Source organism: Dermacentor silvarum, chromosome 3, assembly GCF_013339745.2.
Source record: "Dermacentor silvarum isolate Dsil-2018 chromosome 3, BIME_Dsil_1.4, whole genome shotgun sequence".
NCBI classification, from domain to species: domain Eukaryota; kingdom Metazoa; phylum Arthropoda; class Arachnida; order Ixodida; family Ixodidae; genus Dermacentor; species Dermacentor silvarum.
In genome coordinates this window covers 218923593-218942509 of record NC_051156.1, presented here as the reverse complement: position 1 = coordinate 218942509, position 18917 = coordinate 218923593, and the positions used below count along the sequence as shown (strand labels likewise).

The 18917-nt window shown below is 46.4% G+C and overlaps 1 protein-coding gene across 1 annotated transcript; it reads left to right on the top strand.

Moving 5' to 3' along the window:
- The first annotated feature begins 7256 nt into the window (after nt 1-7256).
- Nucleotides 7257-17899, top strand: LOC119445223 (uncharacterized). The gene is made up of 4 exons (XM_049664931.1): nt 7257-7520; nt 9052-9195; nt 15427-16521; nt 17775-17899. Exons 1-4 carry the CDS (start codon nt 7304-7306, stop codon nt 17897-17899), a joined length of 1581 nt encoding a protein of 526 aa, XP_049520888.1. The 5' UTR covers nt 7257-7303.
- Nucleotides 17900-18917: the final 1018 nt, after the last annotated feature.

Genomic DNA, 18917 nt, shown 5'->3' with positions numbered 1-18917 from the left:
ATATTCCCAGTCTTGCGTCGTTAAATCATCGAGCATACCTTAAGTTGTGCACTTTCGGCGGGGCACTTAATTGGCACAGCTCACGTGCGCGTGCTTAAAGGGACGCTAAAAAGAAACACTGAATTAGTTTAGGCTGGTAAATAAATCGTTAAAACTCTATCGTTGTTGATTCCGCGGTAATAGGTTGATTATTAGAAGAGGAGATGAAGGCCAAAGTTCCATTTCTCGAATTTCGAGTCGTAGCGCCGGCTCTGGTACGTCAGGGTGACGTCGTGGATTTCGAAGCATTTTTCTTGTATTTGGGCCGTTGGTGACTCAGTAAAACGTCATGAAACTTGCTAAGTTCAGTATTTACAATGCAATTTAGTCGACTAGGTGTTTACCGATCAAAAATTAACTAGGCCCGAGTAAACGCGTCACGACAAGCTGGTGCGGGAACTTGAAAGTGGTGTCACCACCGGTTTATTGTTGTTTTTTTTTTCGTCTTTACTCTACCAAATATTTTTGGGTGTGCGAATATTCGAAATTTTTGAATAACGAATCGAATAGCATCCTATTCGATTTGGTCTTCGATATCGAAATATTCGTAAATGCGAATATTTTTCGAATACTTTTCTAATACTACAAAACGTCAACTGAACCCGAATAAACACAAAATTAGAGCAAAAGTACGGTAAATTTTCACCCCCGCGGGCACAGTACAGACATAAAACATTAGAACTTGCGTAGTGGAGCAGTCTACGTCTATTAGGTAGCCATACTTTACAAGCTGTACAGCGATCATTCGAACTCTCTGAAAAGCCCTGACGTCACTGCTGCTATACAGTGCCCGTACGACAGCATCGCAGCGCGTACACAGATTAAATTGCTCAACACCGTTCCGATTACTGGTAGCCCCCTGTTCACAAAAAAATGGCACTTGTTATTTTTATTATTGAAAGAAGCTGAAGGGTGTTTTCCCGTGTTGTAAGTCATATTGAGCGTACACGCGAAGAAACTACTTGTTTGTCACCTAATGCTCCATATGTGCTTTTAATAAACGACGCTTCATGAAGAACTACGTAATGATATGAACTTACTGAATGTAAGAATACTGGGATGTGAACATCGTTTTATACTAATTTTGAAAGCGGCTATTCATTATTATAAAGCTATTCGAAAAGTATTCGGTATTCGATTCGATTCGCTTCTGGCAATATTCGATTCTTATTCAATTCGGTCTCATCAAATTACTATTCGCACACCCCTTCAAATATTTTTTCACTTTGGTGTGTGTCCCTTAAAAACAACTACAAAGAATCAAACAAAAATACTATTGTATTGTAGGGGCGATGAACAAGTTTTAACATGAAAAGAAAGCAGCTGGCGATGCGATGCCTTCATTCTAAATACGAATGTATTTTTTACCTGTTCTTTTGCGACAGTTAATCAATGCACGGGATAGGCGCTTGGCACTAAAAGCGTTTCCGGCGTAGTCTAAAGATTGGTGGCATTGTTGATTGGTGCACGTCCCGAACTTTGCATAAATTTTCTCTTCTCACTTGCTGGCTGACGTTGAAATCCAGCCACAAATATCACATGCAGATGTAGTAGGAGAAAATAACAGTACACGAAGACTGCACAAAAGAGACAAGTTAGAAAACAATACGGCTCCATTCCACCCCGTGAAAGCAGATGTACAGCGAAGCTGTCGCCGACGTTAGACAAGCGCAACCGACGTTAGACTAGTACCACCACGCCGACTGACGTCAGACAACGTTATACAAGCACGGCCAGCACAAGCGACGTTAGGCTATCACAAACTTCTGATGGAACACTTTTATTTGGACAGTGTTCGTCATAATTTCATATTTATTTGTTTCTTTCTGTACAGGTACAGAAACAGGAGCAAAGGCAAAAGGCTTAGTAGCCTGACAAAGGCCTCTGCTCCAATTACAGTGCGGCACACAGGCCAGCATGCACACTGAGAAAAAAACAACAAAACACATATACTAACACATTGCAACACATGAGAAAAAAAATTGCTTTAAAAAGAATCAATAATTTTGGAAATTTCTACTTGTTCCGTAACGTGAAAATTATGAAACACACACAATAAGGCGACCTGATTTACAGGCACACGTAGTGTTACATTGGGACACTTGTACTGTGAAACCATTCATCACACACAAGTTATAGTTGCTCAACACACAGTACTCGAAGAAAAAACAATATACACGAAGCACGCAAGATAATAAGGTAGATATATATGTAAGTATAGTGTCAGGTAATGATTTCGTGTTAGACATTTTAAGGGGAAACATAAGAGCATTTAAAAAAGATTTAAGAAAATTCAATGTTATTTTTTATCAAAGCCATTTTAAACTTTTTTAGAGGTTGTACTGTCTATGACTAAGAAGCAGTCGATTTTATTTAGCAAAGTAGGCACCTGATATGTAGTGTGTTGCCTTCCATAAGTGGTTCGAATCCTTGGAGTCTTTCTAACAATTGTGCGCAAAGGATAAGGAGAACCCTGAAACTCTTGCAAGCAAAAAAGTCTATTGCTTTTTATATACTGAAACAAATTGAAATAGTATACCTGATTGTTTTAAACATATGATACTTTAGAAAAGGTGGTTTTGTCCGCAGCTCGCGTAAGGGGCCATTATAGTTTTCGAAAATTCTCAGCACCCTTTTTTTGCAAAATAATGAGTTTAGTATAATTGGTCAACGTCGTTGTTCCCCACACAAGCGCACAATAAGAAAGTCGAGAATAGAAGAGAGTATAGTAGAGCGTGTTTTTGAGCCACAGTGGTATTGATGAATTTAATTTGTACATGCATCCAATGCTTCTACTTAATTCGGCCGTTAATTTTGTTATGTGTTCGTTCCAAGATAAGTCTCCTGAAACCATACTCCCAGGAATTTTTGAGTCGTGACCTGGTCTAATAAATGCCCCTGGTATGAAATGCTCACGCTGAAATTTCCTGGCTTGATCACAGGAGCAAAAAGCATGTATTTTGTCTTACCGGCATTCAGGCAATAAGACAAAATACGTGCTCGTCGATTATGGTTGCATGTCGATTACAAGACGAAATACATGTCGATTAGAGTCACAGCACACGCTGAGCGCCCATGCATCAAGGACAGATACATTGTGTGTACACGTACGAGACGCGCGCACGCACGTGTGCGGAAGTGCAGCATACATCCTCATCCTTGTAGGCCTTCCGCCAAGCGCAAGTGCCTTGTTGAACTAATTGAATTTTTCAAAGTAAATTGCTTCAGATAATTTGTAAAGTACGACTTACAGACGAGCTGAAGACATGATAGCTTCGGATTGTAAATCGAATAAACGAGGAAACATAATTCTGTTACGCGGAAACTCGAAGACGAAGCCCTAGACCAGCTGCCGTTGTGAGGTTTGTCTGAGTGGACGCGACGGCTAGGTGGCGGTACTGTATTTGGGTGAGCACAGACCGAGCTCACGAAAAATCCCGACCAACTAGAGGCTAACAGCTTCGCGGCAAAAATGCTCGGGTTTTACGTGCCAAAACCACAATCTAATTATGAAGCATGCCGCATTTGGGGACTCCGGATTGACGTGCACAAGTACACTAGCGCTTTCCTTTTATTATTATTTTTATGTTATTTCGCCCCCATCGCATAAAGCAGTCACCGCGGCCGGGATCGAACCCGCATCCTCGAGCTCAGCAGTGAAACGCCATAGCCACTGGCGCGGGATCGAATCCGGCCGCGGCGACTGTATTTCGATGGGGACGAAATGTAAAAACGCCTGTACAGTGCGTTTGGTGCACGTTGAAGAATCCCAGGTGGTCAAAATTATTCCGGAGTCCCCCACTATACGGCGGGCCTCATAATAAAATAGTGGTTTTCACATGTAAAACACCGTAATTCAATTTTCATTAAATCTTTAAATTCAGGTGAATTCACTGATATATAAATACAGTGACTTGAACGGCTCCACTCCATTGCCTGTCACATAACGTGCACTCACAACTTCCCAAGTTCCAATGACGTTTGAAACGAGGTCACGTATGACGTACGCGTTTTACGTTCTATAATGGATGTGCTACGCTTTCTCGCGCACATACAGTGCGAAAATGGCTGCACTGGGACGAAGACTATCCATCAAAAAAGGACATTAGGAATGTTGGGTGACGGGCTGACCAACCTCATGCAATGTGTCATGAATTGTGCAGTCCCTCTTGCAGTAACTGCTTGAAACAGGCCCAAATTCTTTTATGTATTTCACGAAATATAACTCGTCGCAACTCAAGAAAGAAAAAGAAAGTATAAGATACTGCTTTCACTGCATTTTACACCAACTGCTGCTTTCGCTGTATAAGAGGTCGATTGTGTCACCCCGTCGTTACCAGTTCACCTAAGGGTGTACAGCACAGTCACCGCACACAAGCAGTCAAAATTAATTTCGATTACTCCGTTGGCTATCATTGGACACTGCTCCCCAAGCGATGTTTGCGTCGGCCGGAGGCGTATATATAATACACGGTCAGAGGGTTGCATGAGCAATTCAAGGCAGCTGCTTCCAAACAACAGCTGCCGAAGCAGGAAACCCTGGCACAGAGCACAACGTGTCCTCGTCTCCGGATGGAAACAGCGAAATGTGTTGCCTGTGCTGCGAGCCTTTCCCCACTTATTCCGAACGCCGGGCTACTAGTCAGCCGTTATTTATACGTGCTGGGTGGATAGGTGCGTGCGATCGTACGTTGTCTGTGGAGCTGATAGCAGCTTGACCGGAGCTATCTACCAGGCGAGTTGGAGACCAGAAAGCAGCCTTGTTACTCGAGGTGAGTACTTTGCTTCCGACGCGCGATTCACTTTTACTTAAGTTTAAACCTGCGGTGCTTCCGATCCGCCGCCAACCTTTGATGAAGGAACCTGGCTGTCTCCTAAACGCTAGGTTAATTAAAGCCGCTATTGGTTGGACACATATTGCTGGAGAATCGACATTAGTTCGTGTGGAATTGATCCAACTAGATGGACAGTTGGAGTTTCCATTGTTTGCTTTTCAGTCTTGGTAACAGCTGATATCATTATTACGTAAAACCCCAGAAAGAAGAAGAAGAAGAAGAAGAAGACCTTCAAGCGCTTGAACAAGTTGAAGAAATTGGACTGTATGCGAATGGATGCTTTCATAACAAGCACTAGCAAGAACAGTGAGGTAGGAGAGGTGTAGCTAACCGGGCCGATCCACATTTCTGAGGATCTGACATTGCCCTTTAAGGTCCCTGCCCCTTTGAGTCCCTGTGCGTTATTAGGGATGAGGAATGCGATTGATCGAAAATGGCTATCCGTAACTTAGACAAATCTTTTACGAGAACGACCTTTCAATTTTGCTTTAAATTTAATCTTTTGTGGTATTTTAGACCGTCTTTAGTGTAAGAAAAGAGGTTATACCACCAGAAAATGCAAGCAGTTTGAGCCTGTCAGCCTCATTGCCCGTCAATGCGCAATTGCAAGTGCTACGTGCATCATAAGAATGTGTGATTTCACTTCATAATCTGTGCTGAATTTGCTTATTTTGCGTCTGTAAGTGTAGTTACCGCGGGTACTGTACTCTCTCTCCTTCTCTCTCTGTTATGAAAACCTCTCCGCCAACCTATGTAGAACACTTTGTGGCGGAACTCAATACAAAGGAGAAGAAAGGTTCGTCATCGTCACCTCACAACTACCATCACTTTTCTTTGAGCAGTACTACTACGTGTATCGTCAAAATTAGTGGCACATATAAGTTGTTATAAAATTATGCAGTTCCTAGCATCCATTAACTTCTTTTAGCCACGGCAACATGGCTTCCTAAAAGACAGCTCGTGCGAAACCCGAATAGCTATATTTATTAACGGCATTAGCTCTAGTACTGATCTTAACACACCAGTAGACGCTCTTTTTTTAGAGATAAGAGAGCTTTCGATAAAGTTCCACATAATCGGCTCATTACCAAAGTATCCCGTGTGAATCTTAATACCTTTCTTTCCGAGTGGTTATGTAACTTCTTAGCAAACAGGCAGCAGTTTGCGCACGTTGACAGCCGTTGCTCCTCCTTAACATCCCGTTATCTCCGGCGTTCCACAAGGCACAGTCCTCGGGCCTCTACTTTTCTTAATCTATACTATTGATTTGCCTAAAAGCATTTCTTCAGGTACTAAACTTTTCGCTGACAATTGTGTTCTGTTTCACCATATTCTTAGCCTCAACGGTAACTCTATCCTGCAGACGGCCTTGCAAACCGTCGAAATTTGGTGTCAAAGATGGCTGATGTCATTAAATGTCAATGTAACTCCTCCTCCTCCCCGCTTCACCGCATCACCACATCACTGCTTCACTGAAGGCTCTCCTACCCAGGGCACAGATACATCATCTCCGGATCTGAACGACATGGACACAGAAAGGCACATTTGACAAACGCTCAGCGCTGTGCGTTTGTCAAATGTGCCTTTCTGTGCCCCTGTCTTCCTATATCCAGGGCACAGATACATCATCTCCGGATCTGAACGACATGGACACAGAAAGGCACATTTGACAAACGCTCAGCGCTGTGCGTTTGTCAAATGTGCCTTTCTGTGCCCCTGTCGTTCAGCTTGGCTACAACAAAGTAGAGGATGCCATACCAACAAACCAACGTAGCCACCCACATCGGATCTGAAGTATCTGTTGCATCATCGTATAAATATTTAGCCATCAATATAACCCATAATCTCAGTTGGTCATCTCGTATAACAGGCCTTGCTAACAAAGCTAACTGGATTTTGAATTACATAAGACGTAACTTGTGTCCGGCCTGTACATTCTCGAAACTTACTAACCTATCCCAAAGCCGTCTATCCCCCCCCCCCCCCCCCCCTCTGCGCACAGCTGCGCTCGCACACTCGTTCTTCGTCAAAACTGCAACTGACTGGAACCACCTGCCCACCGACGCGGTGCACCACTCCAGTCCTGATCACTTCAAGAAATACACCGAAGAAATAACCAATAAATAAATAAATAAATAAATAAATAAATAAATAAATAAATAAATAAATAAATAAATAAATAAATAAATAAATAAATAAATAAATAAATAAATAAATAAATAAACCGTCTTACATTTAAACATTTCCGCTTCGTATCATCCACACCATCGCAGAGATACCACTTTCTTGCTGTCTGTCCCCGTTTCGTATTGATATCGCTGATCATTATTTTCTGAGCACAGTCAATCAGTTCTCTTTCTATCTGTTTCTTCGACAAGTACACAGTGACGTGCAGCCAAGCAACCGTGATAGTATCCGAAGCGGTCGCTATGGATGCCAGGACCGGCAAGTCTCTGCGCCTTCGCCTGCAAGACAGTCGCAGGAGCTGGTTCACGCTGGCAATGTGCACGGTCATGCTCCACACTGCAACTCTAGGAAACCGTTCGCAGGGCGCCCTGTACGTCGGCATGCGGGAACATTTCGGTGCCAGCCACAGCGACGCCTCATTCCCGCCATCGCTGCAGTCTTCACTCTGTCTAGTTGGAGGTACGGTCGAGTGCTCCTTAACCATAGGTCTCTTCGGTCTGTATGCACATTCTGCACTAACTCAGAGAGTGTGGCACTCTCCTCCTACCTGCCACAATGACTCAGTGGCTGTGGTGTTCGGCTGCTTAGTACGAGGTCGCGGATTCGAATCCTCGCCATTGCGGCCGCATTCTTATGACAGTGGAACACACACACACACACACACACACACACACACACACACACACACACACACACACACACACACACACACACACACACACACACACACACACACACACACACACACACACATATATATATATATATATATATATATATATATATATATATATATTGTGTGAGTGAGTCAGAGTAAGTTTCACTTATTTTGCTGACTTATCGTCCCGGTAACGTGCAACCCATCGATACCAAATTGCGTGAAGCCTAAGAAACAGCTTAGCGTCTCAGTGCAAATACTGTTAGGATACTAGGCGGTTACGCCATTAGGGAACGATCGCACACATAATACTCTCGTGTCAAAGCATACCAGCTCTTTGAGACGTTTGGCGCGTGCGTCACGTGCCAGTTTCTCGTGACAGCTATATCCCGTGCTTTAAGACGCCTTGTTAAACTACACTGCCTTCGGGATCGGCCCACGTTCCCCCAGTACGTTCCTCATAGCAGCTAACGCTACTACCGTCATGATCTGCCCGCGCTGACCACGTTTTAATAAAGCCATCGTCGTTTTAACATAGACCACACGATGTAGGTACGTACGATTGTATAACACTTAGTGGCAGATCACTTTAATGCACGATCCGTGTATCTCGAGCTTAAGCCCGTTCAATACCTATGCAGAACTCAGCAATCGGCATATCGTAAATTCGTGTCGAACGGGCTCAGTACGGGAATCGTGCGGCTGTCCGCCGTACGATCATCGTCGCCATCGTCGGCACCTTGCTGCTGTCGTCATGTACACTCACATATACACCTAACACTCGCGTCCTACACAAAGCTACTCGACTTACAGACGCAGGTTGGTTTACAGGGTGACGCTTTGCGGAACACCGAACAATGCTGGATAGCCAGTTGCCTGCAAAATGCCTCGCTTATAACATTGATTCTCACAACACATGAGGTCTGCGAATTTTTTTTTTTTTTTTTCGGGTGCATGGCACGACACGGCGAGTGCGGCGGCAACAGCGTTTAACCGAAAAGTGCAGAGCCTTGGCAATCACAAGTAGGTGGTTCTATCAAACAAGAGCGCCAACATGACGTATGGTATACTGACGTAGCATCCAGGTTTCTCCTGGAAAATCTATCCTAGAGAAGTACGCGGCGAGGAAGAAAGAGCATCCTTGGAGAATGTACCAAAGGCGAGCGAAAGGGGTTTCGCTCGCCTTCGAGCTCAGGGTGGTTTTGCGGGTCGCTTAAAGTTATAACTGTCACTTTAATCAATTATAGTTAGCAGTTTGCTGCTTCTTTTGTGGCACTGAATGATAGATGCCGGCAACCTCGTAATTTACTGAATTACTCTTTATTGTTCTAGGAATTTTCACCAGCCTCCTGTGCGAGGTGGTTTCGCTACGACACATGGCTCTCGGCTGCTCTCTGATTTCGTCTCTGGCCCTCATAGTGTGCTACTTCGGCGTTACCGTGTCCTTCATTTCATTCTTCTTCGGGGCAGTACAAGGTTAGGTCCCTTTCACTGAAATTTCTTCGCTGGTTCTTGTATACAAGTTACATACTTACAGGATCTTGTCAGTGTGCTTGTCTGGGTGGGTGGACTTTTGGGGTCGTCGTGCGTTACCGACAACTCTCATTAGTCGTGCATGTGGAGCAGTGCAAAACAGTAGTTTTTCAGGTATTTTTTACTGTAAAACGCACAATAACGAGTGTGCATGTAATATGGAGAAACGGTTGTAGTAACTTAGATTTGAAATACGTCAAAAACACGAATATCGCGAAACGTGATGCCATTTTCGTACGTGGTACTGCCGATCACGTAAGTGCCCAGAAGCACAGAAAATGAACAGGTAGAAAAATCACGAAGAGGGGAAAGAATAATGACGAGGAACAAACTTTTTACGGGAAGGATGGGTACTAAAATACAAGAGAAATTAATAAAGTCGAAAAAAGGATGCACTTCCCTCTTACAATTACTCGTCGTCTGGCCGCGCAAGTATTTTTTTCTTCTTGCGTGTGCGTGTGTGATTCGCCGTTCTCATTGTATACTTTAACCCTGTAATGCCTAACGTATCATATATGCTACGCTGAGTTTGATGCCTCAAAATGCTGATTGAAATGGGGGTGGAATCCTAATACAAAATTCATAGTGTTTTTTTTTTTTTTTGGAGTGAAGTTCCAGCAGTTGGCAATGTAACGAACCATTTGCTAATTAATTAATTAGTGCTGATTTAAGTTGTAACTGAAACACATTTCTTTTTAAGCATGAAATGCTTTTAGCTTCCTTGTCGGCGATCTTCAAGTGACCTTGAGCCAGAAGCCAGAGCCGTTATCCGGGCACTCAAACGAGAACATCCTGGCACTCAAAAGAGAACATCCGGGCACTCGAACGAGAACATCTGCGCATCGTTGCTGACAAGAAAATTTATTCACCCGTAGGCACGCGTACAACTGTGGTGTGAACGTAGAGTACAATATAACGTATCGCACATGCAATACATCTTCTTCTTCTTTCTGGAGTTTTACGTGCCAAACCCAGTGCTGATTATGAGGCACGCCGTAGTGGAGGGCTCCGGATTAATTTTGACCACCTGGGGTTCTTTAACGTGCACTACAACGCAATCACACGGGCGTTTTCGCATTTCGCCTCCATCGAAATGCGGCCGCCGCGGCCGGGATTCAATCCCGCGATCTCGTGCTCAGCAGCGCAACGCCTTAGCTGACTGAGCCACCACGGCGGGTCATGCAATACATCTTACTTGATATAAACAAAACAGGGGCGGAATTCACTAAGCTGCGCTGTTCGTACGCAATTTCTTAGCCAAAATGTTCTTATACGCTGAGATAAGGCTGCAACCGAAATGGCAGCGCATTTAACTTAAGCGTCTTATGGAGTGAGAAGGAAGCAAAGCTCGGATTAAACGACAAGAAATGAAAGAAGTGCGGTCAACTCATAGCATGATCGCACATCGTGCATATGTAGTTGAGGCTATATTCTTACGGCAAATCACTGCGAACCACTATTCGACAGCTTCCTTTTCCGGGCGTCTGCTACAGCACCGACATGCTCAAACGCGTTCGCCCGTTCATGGCACCATCGTCAAAATAATTGCAATGAAAATATTATGCGTTCTTCTCATATTTCTGCGAGAGACAGGACTGAGGGACACATGGTGACATATTTGGCGCAGAAAGAGACGCTCAGTCGGAGCAATTGCCCGCCAGGTCTCCCAGGCTCACCACGCCTGTATGCATCACCACCACCCTATTAAAAAGCCACTAAATGTCTTTATTTCGAGACTAATTAGGGAAATTAAAAAAATGCTCCAAAATATATAGTTCGTATGGCCTCAAGGCAAGGGGCACTGCACCCATAAGTTCACCGGGTCGGTACGTGATGCGCGGCACACGGTTGCAGGTGCGGTTCTAATCAAACGACGTCGTCAAGCGCCAACCGGTGACAGAACGCACGCTCCCTTCGCATAGGATCCCTGTCGAGGGCACGGGGAGCTATGAAACTAGCAGCCCTAAAAAATAAATGCAGAAAGAAGCCGTGCCTGTCGGCACTCCCAAATTATGACAGAAAACTTCACTACGTAACATCCACACCTGCAAGCTTCGCTGCCTATCACACTTTGACGTCACATCAGTGTCCATCGCTTCTTCTTGGCTTCTCCTCAGCTGATAAAACATGATGATGCCTCGCACCAGGTCAAGATATTGTTTTGAAGGTTCAGGCGGCCACATTCCGACAGAGGCAAAATACTCGAAGGCACATCAATTTTGTAGACCGGTAATAAATCATAGGTTGGTGATGTGCGTCTTGTCCTGGAGCCCCTAACTACGCTGTCTGCCCATGTGGCACTTCATAAAAGTCAAGGCTAATCATTCAACATCACCACGATGCTCAGCACCAACGTTGCCATAAATTTTCCAGCCTCATAAGAACGCACGCTCAAGAGCATGTCAGAATACTGCACAGCACCGTATTCGAAGCACATTGCGGTTCAACATTCTAGCTGGTTTCGGATCAAATATGTTCAAGTCGTCGATCTCGGGACACTGACGTACTTTGTTCAGAGTAGTCACTGCACATATGCCAAGATGGGGCTGGTGGTATGCAAGCGGCGCCCCTACGCCCTTCTGTAAACATGCGAATGTGGCGTCGCAGTACGAAGCGAACTGCGGCTCAAGAGCAACAGTCCGTTAAAATTCCGCACGAATTTTTAATGTTCTAAAACGTCGTCAGCGTGCTTTTATGATCACTGCAGGACGAAGGCCTCTCCCAGCGATTTCTAATTACGCCTGATCTGCGATAGTGGGATCTCAAGTTATGCCTGCAAATTTCCTGATTTCATTATCCCACCTAATTTTTCGCCGTCCTCGACAGCGCTTCCTTTCACCTAACACCCACTCTGTATTTCTAATGGACCATCGATTATCTGCCCTATAAATTACGCGGCCTGCCCAGCTCCCATTTTTCCTCTTTATTTCAACTACGTACCACTACCCCCGTTTGCTCTCTGATCCACAACGCCCTCTTCTTTTCTCTTTACGTCAGGGATAACATTGTTCGTTCCATCGCCAGTTTGAGTGGTCCTTAACTTATTCTCGCTTCATTGTTAACCTCGAAGTTTCTTCCCCATATGATAGTACTTGAAGAATGGAATGATTGTACACTTTTCTTTTCAACGACAGCGGTCAGCTCCCGGTCACGATTTGGTAATGCCGGGCGTATGCACTCCGACCCATTTTCATTTTTCTGTAAATTTTCGTCTCATGATCAGGGTTCGCTGTGAGTAATTGACCAATGTAATCTTACTCCTGTACATACTCTAGAGCCTGACTGCCAATCATGAATTCGTGTTCGCTTGACAGGTTATTCAACATTACCTTTGTTAACTTACTGTGTTAAGTATTTTACACTTTCTCGCTTAAGGTCCTCAGTCAATTGTTGCAATGTGTCCCCCGCGTTGCTGAACAGGACAGTGTCACCGGCAAGCTGAAGGTTGGTGAGATATTCGCCGTTGATCATCGCCCCTGATCCTTCCCAGTCTAATAGCTTGAATACTTTTTATAAGCATGCAATTAATATAACTGAAGAGATTGTGTCTCCTTGCCTGACCGTTTTCTCGATAAGCATTTTTCCACTTTTCTTGCGGGTAATTAAAATATGTGAAGCCAGAACTATCACTGAGACAGAGTTGAAGCCTTGGAAGTTGCGGATACGTGCGCTGTGGCTGAACGCAAATATGGAAGTTGTGCATAAATGAAATAATTATTCAGTTGTCAACCGTATGCTTCAAGCACCACGGCCCTGGTGTGAAGTTCGTTCAGTCCTTCAGTACAATTCATACGATACGCAATTACATCGCTAATCCCATACAAATGTCGCAGCTTTGTCCAAACGCACTGAATTAAGTGATCGAACTGTACGCCGCCGTGAGAGGGCACAAGGCAGCATAATTCGAGCGACGTAAATGCTGATCTTGCTGATACGACGCGTGTTAGTGACCTCGCTTAGCGTCGGGCACGCTTCACATTGTTCACTTCGCGATACCAGGCCACTGTGGCCAGGTTTTTCCCACCGTCATGTTGACCTGACTACCGCGCACCAGGCGCGGAGCACCGTAAGATGGTTGCCGGCTGGACGAAACTTCCTACCCTGGATTCACAAACGCCTATGAAGGGCTTCTTAAGCGAGAGTAAATGAAAGGAGTGAACTATAGAAACAACATCACACGAAGCGACTGGAAGACGTGAATGACGTCATTTCGCCCAGGAATGATGTCAATCTGGGGTTTGGGTTTAGAATAAACATCTTCAGCCAATTATAAGACGACGATTTCGGTCGTCAGCTGTCGCTTGCTTTGACTGGCTTTGCGCTTGCAAAACAAAAACTTAATGGTGCCTTTATGAGCGTTATGCTGCGCGCTTTTTTACCAAAGACGAAGTGTCTACAGTGATACTCGTCTCGCTCTCTGCGCGCGCGCGCGCGCGTGCGTGTGTGTGTGTGTGTGTGTGTGTGTGTGTGTGTGTGTGTGTGTGTGTGTGTGTGTGTGTGTGTGTGTGTGTGTGTGTGTGTGTGCGTGTGCGTGTGCGTGTGCGTGTGCGTGTGCGTGTGCGTGTGTGTGTGTGTGTGTGTGTGTGTGTGTGTGTGTGTGTGTGTGTGTGTGTGTGTGTGTGTGTGTGTGTGTGTGTGTGTGTGTGTGTGTGTTACCATTAACCTACACGCACATCCTATAATACTATCACCTTTCACGAAGAACACTACCGCCGCCTCATAATGCTCTGACGCGAGAGTAAGCCGTAATATGGCGAAAAGTCCAAACAAACACATATCCACATTTCAGTCTCTACCACGCCATACACTGCGATCAATACACAACGCTTTATCACATGGTATATGCTTGCGCAAACACACCACAACTCACACACATAATACACCCCACCACACGGCAATGGGAGGCCACCGCTGTCAAGCTCTGACTCAACGGACCAGCTCAACCTGGTCAACCGAGCAAAAAGGGCAGCTAAGGCCGCTGAACTCCTAGACTAAGAGGACCACCCACTGCAGAGCGGAGGAGCTACCTACGCTCGTGTGTTCTTTTGTATATAGTTTACTCTCTCTCTCTCTCTCTCTCAGTCTCGAATTCATGAATGACACTCGAGGCACACACAAGTACAGAGTCTCTACTCAGGCAAACAGAACTTGGGCATCATTCTGGGTGTAGGAAGACTTATCGTCGAGAGACGGTTAGGTACTGCGTAGACCAGTGCGGGAGAAACTCGCTTCACCGAGTTTGAACTGCTGTTCTTCAAGATTACCCCATATTACCACCCGTAGTTTGCGCACCCTGGGGTATATTGCTCTATTTGGCAGCCGGGATCGTTCTGCAATGTTGCGGAAGCACCACAAAACGTAGCTAACGCTGAAGTAGACGAGACTCGCAAACCGATAAAACGGCTATCCATGTTTGTGCAGTAGCTGTCCCTGGAGGTACCCCCAGCTGTCGCACACAGCATTTCACAAAGCCTTGAAACTCATGCCGTACGCCACTTTGTATTCCTTAGATGCACAAGCTGGCTTTGTAAGCGCGCCGCCGCCGCATACTGCGGTGCTGGCGTTACCGCTGTCGGAAGAAAGTTGCCTGTAGTTTGCGGAATAAGCGTTCGGCGGTAATGTCCCAGCCAATAGAGGAGCAGCATCGTTGCGAGACCAAAACGAGACCATCCGGTAAACCAGACAAAAGTTAAGAAAATGTGGTCTCAGGCCCCAAACTCTCTGTACAGGACCGCATTACATACACTAGATACTTCCTGAACAAGTTACATCAAGTACTGCTTCCGATTTCTCCCTGAAGTTTGTTCACAATATCACTCAAGCTGTAACTTAGAAAAATAATTGAAGGCGGTGGCACCACAGGCTGCAAAAGACGCCATACGGTATAGTCATTTCATGCTTACATATACTCTCGATTACGGGAGAGCCAGCATTTCTTCTTCTACTAATGAACACACCATGGCCATAAATAAATGTCAACAATTTGTTCCATGTTTCCTTGATGTGGAACTGTGTTTGGGCATTACAGGGTTAAGGTACTCTAAATAGGCAGACCATGCACTAACGCATTTCTATGTTCTGTTCTGTTATACATAGCTTGCTGTGGAGAGATTGAGGTAGAGCACATCGGCTACTCTTTCAAGCTTTTTAACCAGCCTTCATTCATACTTCCAGGACTGGCAGCCAGCGGCATGTTCGTGGTCACATCCGTGGTGGTGGGCGAGTACTTCGTTCGATGGCGAGCCACAGCGTACGCCATTTCCTCTGCCGCCAAGAGCTCCCACTTTCTGACTCCATTTGCGGCCAATCACATTCGAGTGCACTACGGCACCCCCGAGATATTTCTGCTGCTGGGTGCTCTGTCACTCAACGGATTCGTGGCTGCTCTCCTCGTGAGGACACCGCCATGGCGTCTCAAAAGAAAAGGCGCTGTGCCCACGTGTTCCATACCTGGGGCGACCAACGAACAGTCCCTAAAAAGCGTTCAAGATAAGAGGGCAGACGTCACACCGGCTGGAATTGACATCTCGGTGACATCTGATGTTGCGGGTGCTACCGAATCCTTACTGCGGGATATCCCGGAAGGTCAGCAAGCAAGTGGGGCTTGCCGCACTCTTGATGACATTGAGACCTCTCTTCCAGGACAGAGCCTACTTGTCGCATACCCGTGTAAAGTCTCCATCACGTGTATAAAAGTGCAGCACATTGACGATGGTTGCCCGGCGATCAGCATCTCAAGATCTGCAACACCATGGTGCAAAATCATGGCGTTCTTGAGAAATTTCGTCAGCTCTTTCGTTAAAAAAAACTGGAAGGTTATCGCGACACCGCTGTACCTCTTTGACACTCTGTCATTTTCAGTTCAGAACTACTCCCTGTCCAACTTCGTTCTTTTTTACCTGGACGTGACGATAGACTGCGGCATAGACGCAAGCTTCGCGGGGTACCTTCTCCTCGCATTTAATGTTAGCGTCGTGCTGGGAGGCCTGGTCATTGGAGTGGTGGTAGATCGACGCCTGTTGTCTTTGAACGCCGCGGTGATGCTGGGTCTCTGTGGCAACGCGGCAGCCTGCGAAGGCCTCGTCTGGTCCCTCTCTGGCGGTCAGCTCCTAGCGTGCGCCGTCGTACAGGGCCTAAGCTGCGGCGTGATGGCGCCGATGGCCTGCCCCGCTCTCATCAGGGACTTCGGCTGCGAGAACCTTTCTCTAGCGATCGGCGGATGTTACACGGTGATGGGAGTCGTGCTACTCGGCAGACCGCCACTTGTAGGTAAGAGCGAAGTAAATAGCGCTTTATCATTGCGATAGCAATTATATGGACACTTCAACCGGATTTCTGCCATCGGCGTCGCCGTTGTCGTCGCCGTCGCCGTGAGGTTCCGTATAGATTCCAAGGGCGATAAAATCGTCGCCGCGCGCCGTATGCGCGAGCGAAAGCGCGCGCGCTATCACGGAGAGCGAACGCACGGCGGAAAGCAAACGCGACCGTCGCGCGAAAGGCCGTGGGGGTATGGGAGGGAGGGAGGCGGGACGGCGCTGTGCTCCGGCACCAAAGGCGTATCTTGCCACTCAATCTCCCACGCGAAAGCAAGAAACGGGAAGAGGGGTTAGGAGGGGGGGGGGGGGCAGCTTCTCCTCTGCCAACAACTTCTCTGCGCTTTGCCCGGCGGTGCCGGTCGCCCGCACCGTCTCTTATCTCCACACGGCTCTGACCTTTGTATACGCTGTGCATTCGCCGCTCAGTTTCCGTTGAAGCGATAGACCGCGCGAACCCGCGCTTGCTGCCAGCGTTTTGACAGTCGTTGGCTGCGGTCATTCAGTGTGATCTATTCATGTTTGCTTGTGCGCGCTGACACCACGATTGTTAATTCAGTTAGTAAGCCAATGTGTCCAAGTTTATGCAGCCGATAAAACTACTATCCCTACTCCGAATAGCTCTCTACTAATTTGCTATCGCAATCGATGCTTCGCCTTTCGGGCGAAACTGCGACATTTTTTTGTTTACTGAGTTACGGTCTAGGGACCGTTTCGATGTCCTTATACGCTGCTGTCTCTAAGGTGCCATGCCGCATTCTCAATACGAATATCCGACTGCTTGTTCCGTACGTGGAGTGCCACAGGCGTAGCCAGTTTTTTTTTTTTTTTTTTTGGGGGGGGGGGGGGGGGGCGGGGGAGGGCAAGCACTTGACCGGGGGCTAGAAGGGTGAGTGGGGGGGAGGGGGTACGTGTCCGGTGTGCCCCCCCTCCCCCGGATAATGCCCAAGGTATGCGTTTGGAAGTTTGAACGAGGTGTGGAGCTAGCATGACATGAACTATAGGAGCGTGACCTGCAACAGTACTCGACGTTGGGCTAGTTCGTGTTGCAAGACCAATACAGATAAAAAGGGAGACAACAAAGCGCTTGTGTTGTCTTCGCTTCTATTTATTAAAGCCAATTCCGTATACAGGATAGAGGGATAATGTGTATTTTTTTATTATTATTCTGTTTAACGTATCTCTGCTATATCTGTTTTTATCATGCAGGCTACTTTAAAGACACCCTGGGATCGTATGACGGCATTCAGCACATCTTCGCCTCGCTAAATGCTTTTCTAGCAATCATGTGGATGATTAGGCTTCTGCGGTCAAAGCGTACTAATTGCACGTAAACGTCGCTCGCCACCCACTGACGGGTACATAACAACTTCAGTTATTCAACACAAGTAGTTGGACGAGTTGGTTGAGCATTGTTAGCATGTAAATGCACTTAACAAACGTGGGCAAGGAGGGGAAAGAAAAAAAATGGGACGAGACACACGTCCATGGACATCACCACTCGAATTTAAACAGCCAACAGGAGAGGGACTGGCGTCGTATTCAAACGAATACATACCCCAACATGCACCACTTGCACAGAATACACCCCACGAGCTTCACTAACGAGTGCCCGTGGTGCACAGGCACACCCACACTAAAGCACATCACATGGGAGTGTACAAAGAGGCCTCCGCACATACACAGCCCCATAATACTCAAACATCCACTAATACACCCTGCGCTGTATTCCTATAAATGTCCACACTGCGATTAATGTGCAACGCTTTACCACATGGTATGGGCTTGCGCAAACACACCACAGCTCACATCCATAACACACCCCACCACACGGCAATGGGAGGCAGCGCTGTCCAGCTCCGACTCGACGGACCAGCTCAACCTGGTCAACCGAGCGAGAAGGGCAGCTAAGGCCGCTGGACTCCTGGACTGAGGGGACCACCTACTGCAGAGCGGAAGAGCTACCTGCGCTCGTGTGCTCTTTTGATTAAAGTTTATTCTCTCTCTCTCCACTAATGAGGAATAGGCAGCGGGAGGCATGGCTTGTGGACGAGGGCCGGGAGAGCCAATCGGCTCTTCTGGACCAAGCCCAGCGAGTTGCTCGTGCCAGTAGAGCCCTGGACTACGGGCTCCAACCATCGTGCCTTCGTTTATTTATTTTCAATAAAGTTTTCACTCATTCATTCACTCACTCGCTCGTCACCCCCTTTATTTTTTTTTTGTCCATGTCTATAGTTAAGCGCCCCCGTTTACTCGCTCGAAAGCAATTCACTTCGGATACATTCACGTCTGATACATTCGGATAGAAAAATGGAGCTGGGCAGAGCATGTAATGCGTAGAATGGATAACCG

Coding starts and splice junctions, on each gene's coding strand:
- LOC119445223 (XM_049664931.1), top strand. CDS start 7,304: ATGGATGCCAGGACCGGCAAGTCTCTGCGCCTTCGCCTGCAAGACAGT. Junction 9,196..15,426: donor CTTCTTCGGGGCAGTACAAG/GTTAGGTCCCTT, acceptor TCATACTTCCAG/GACTGGCAGCCAGCGGCATG. Junction 16,522..17,774: donor CGGCAGACCGCCACTTGTAG/GTAAGAGCGAAG, acceptor TTTATCATGCAG/GCTACTTTAAAGACACCCTG.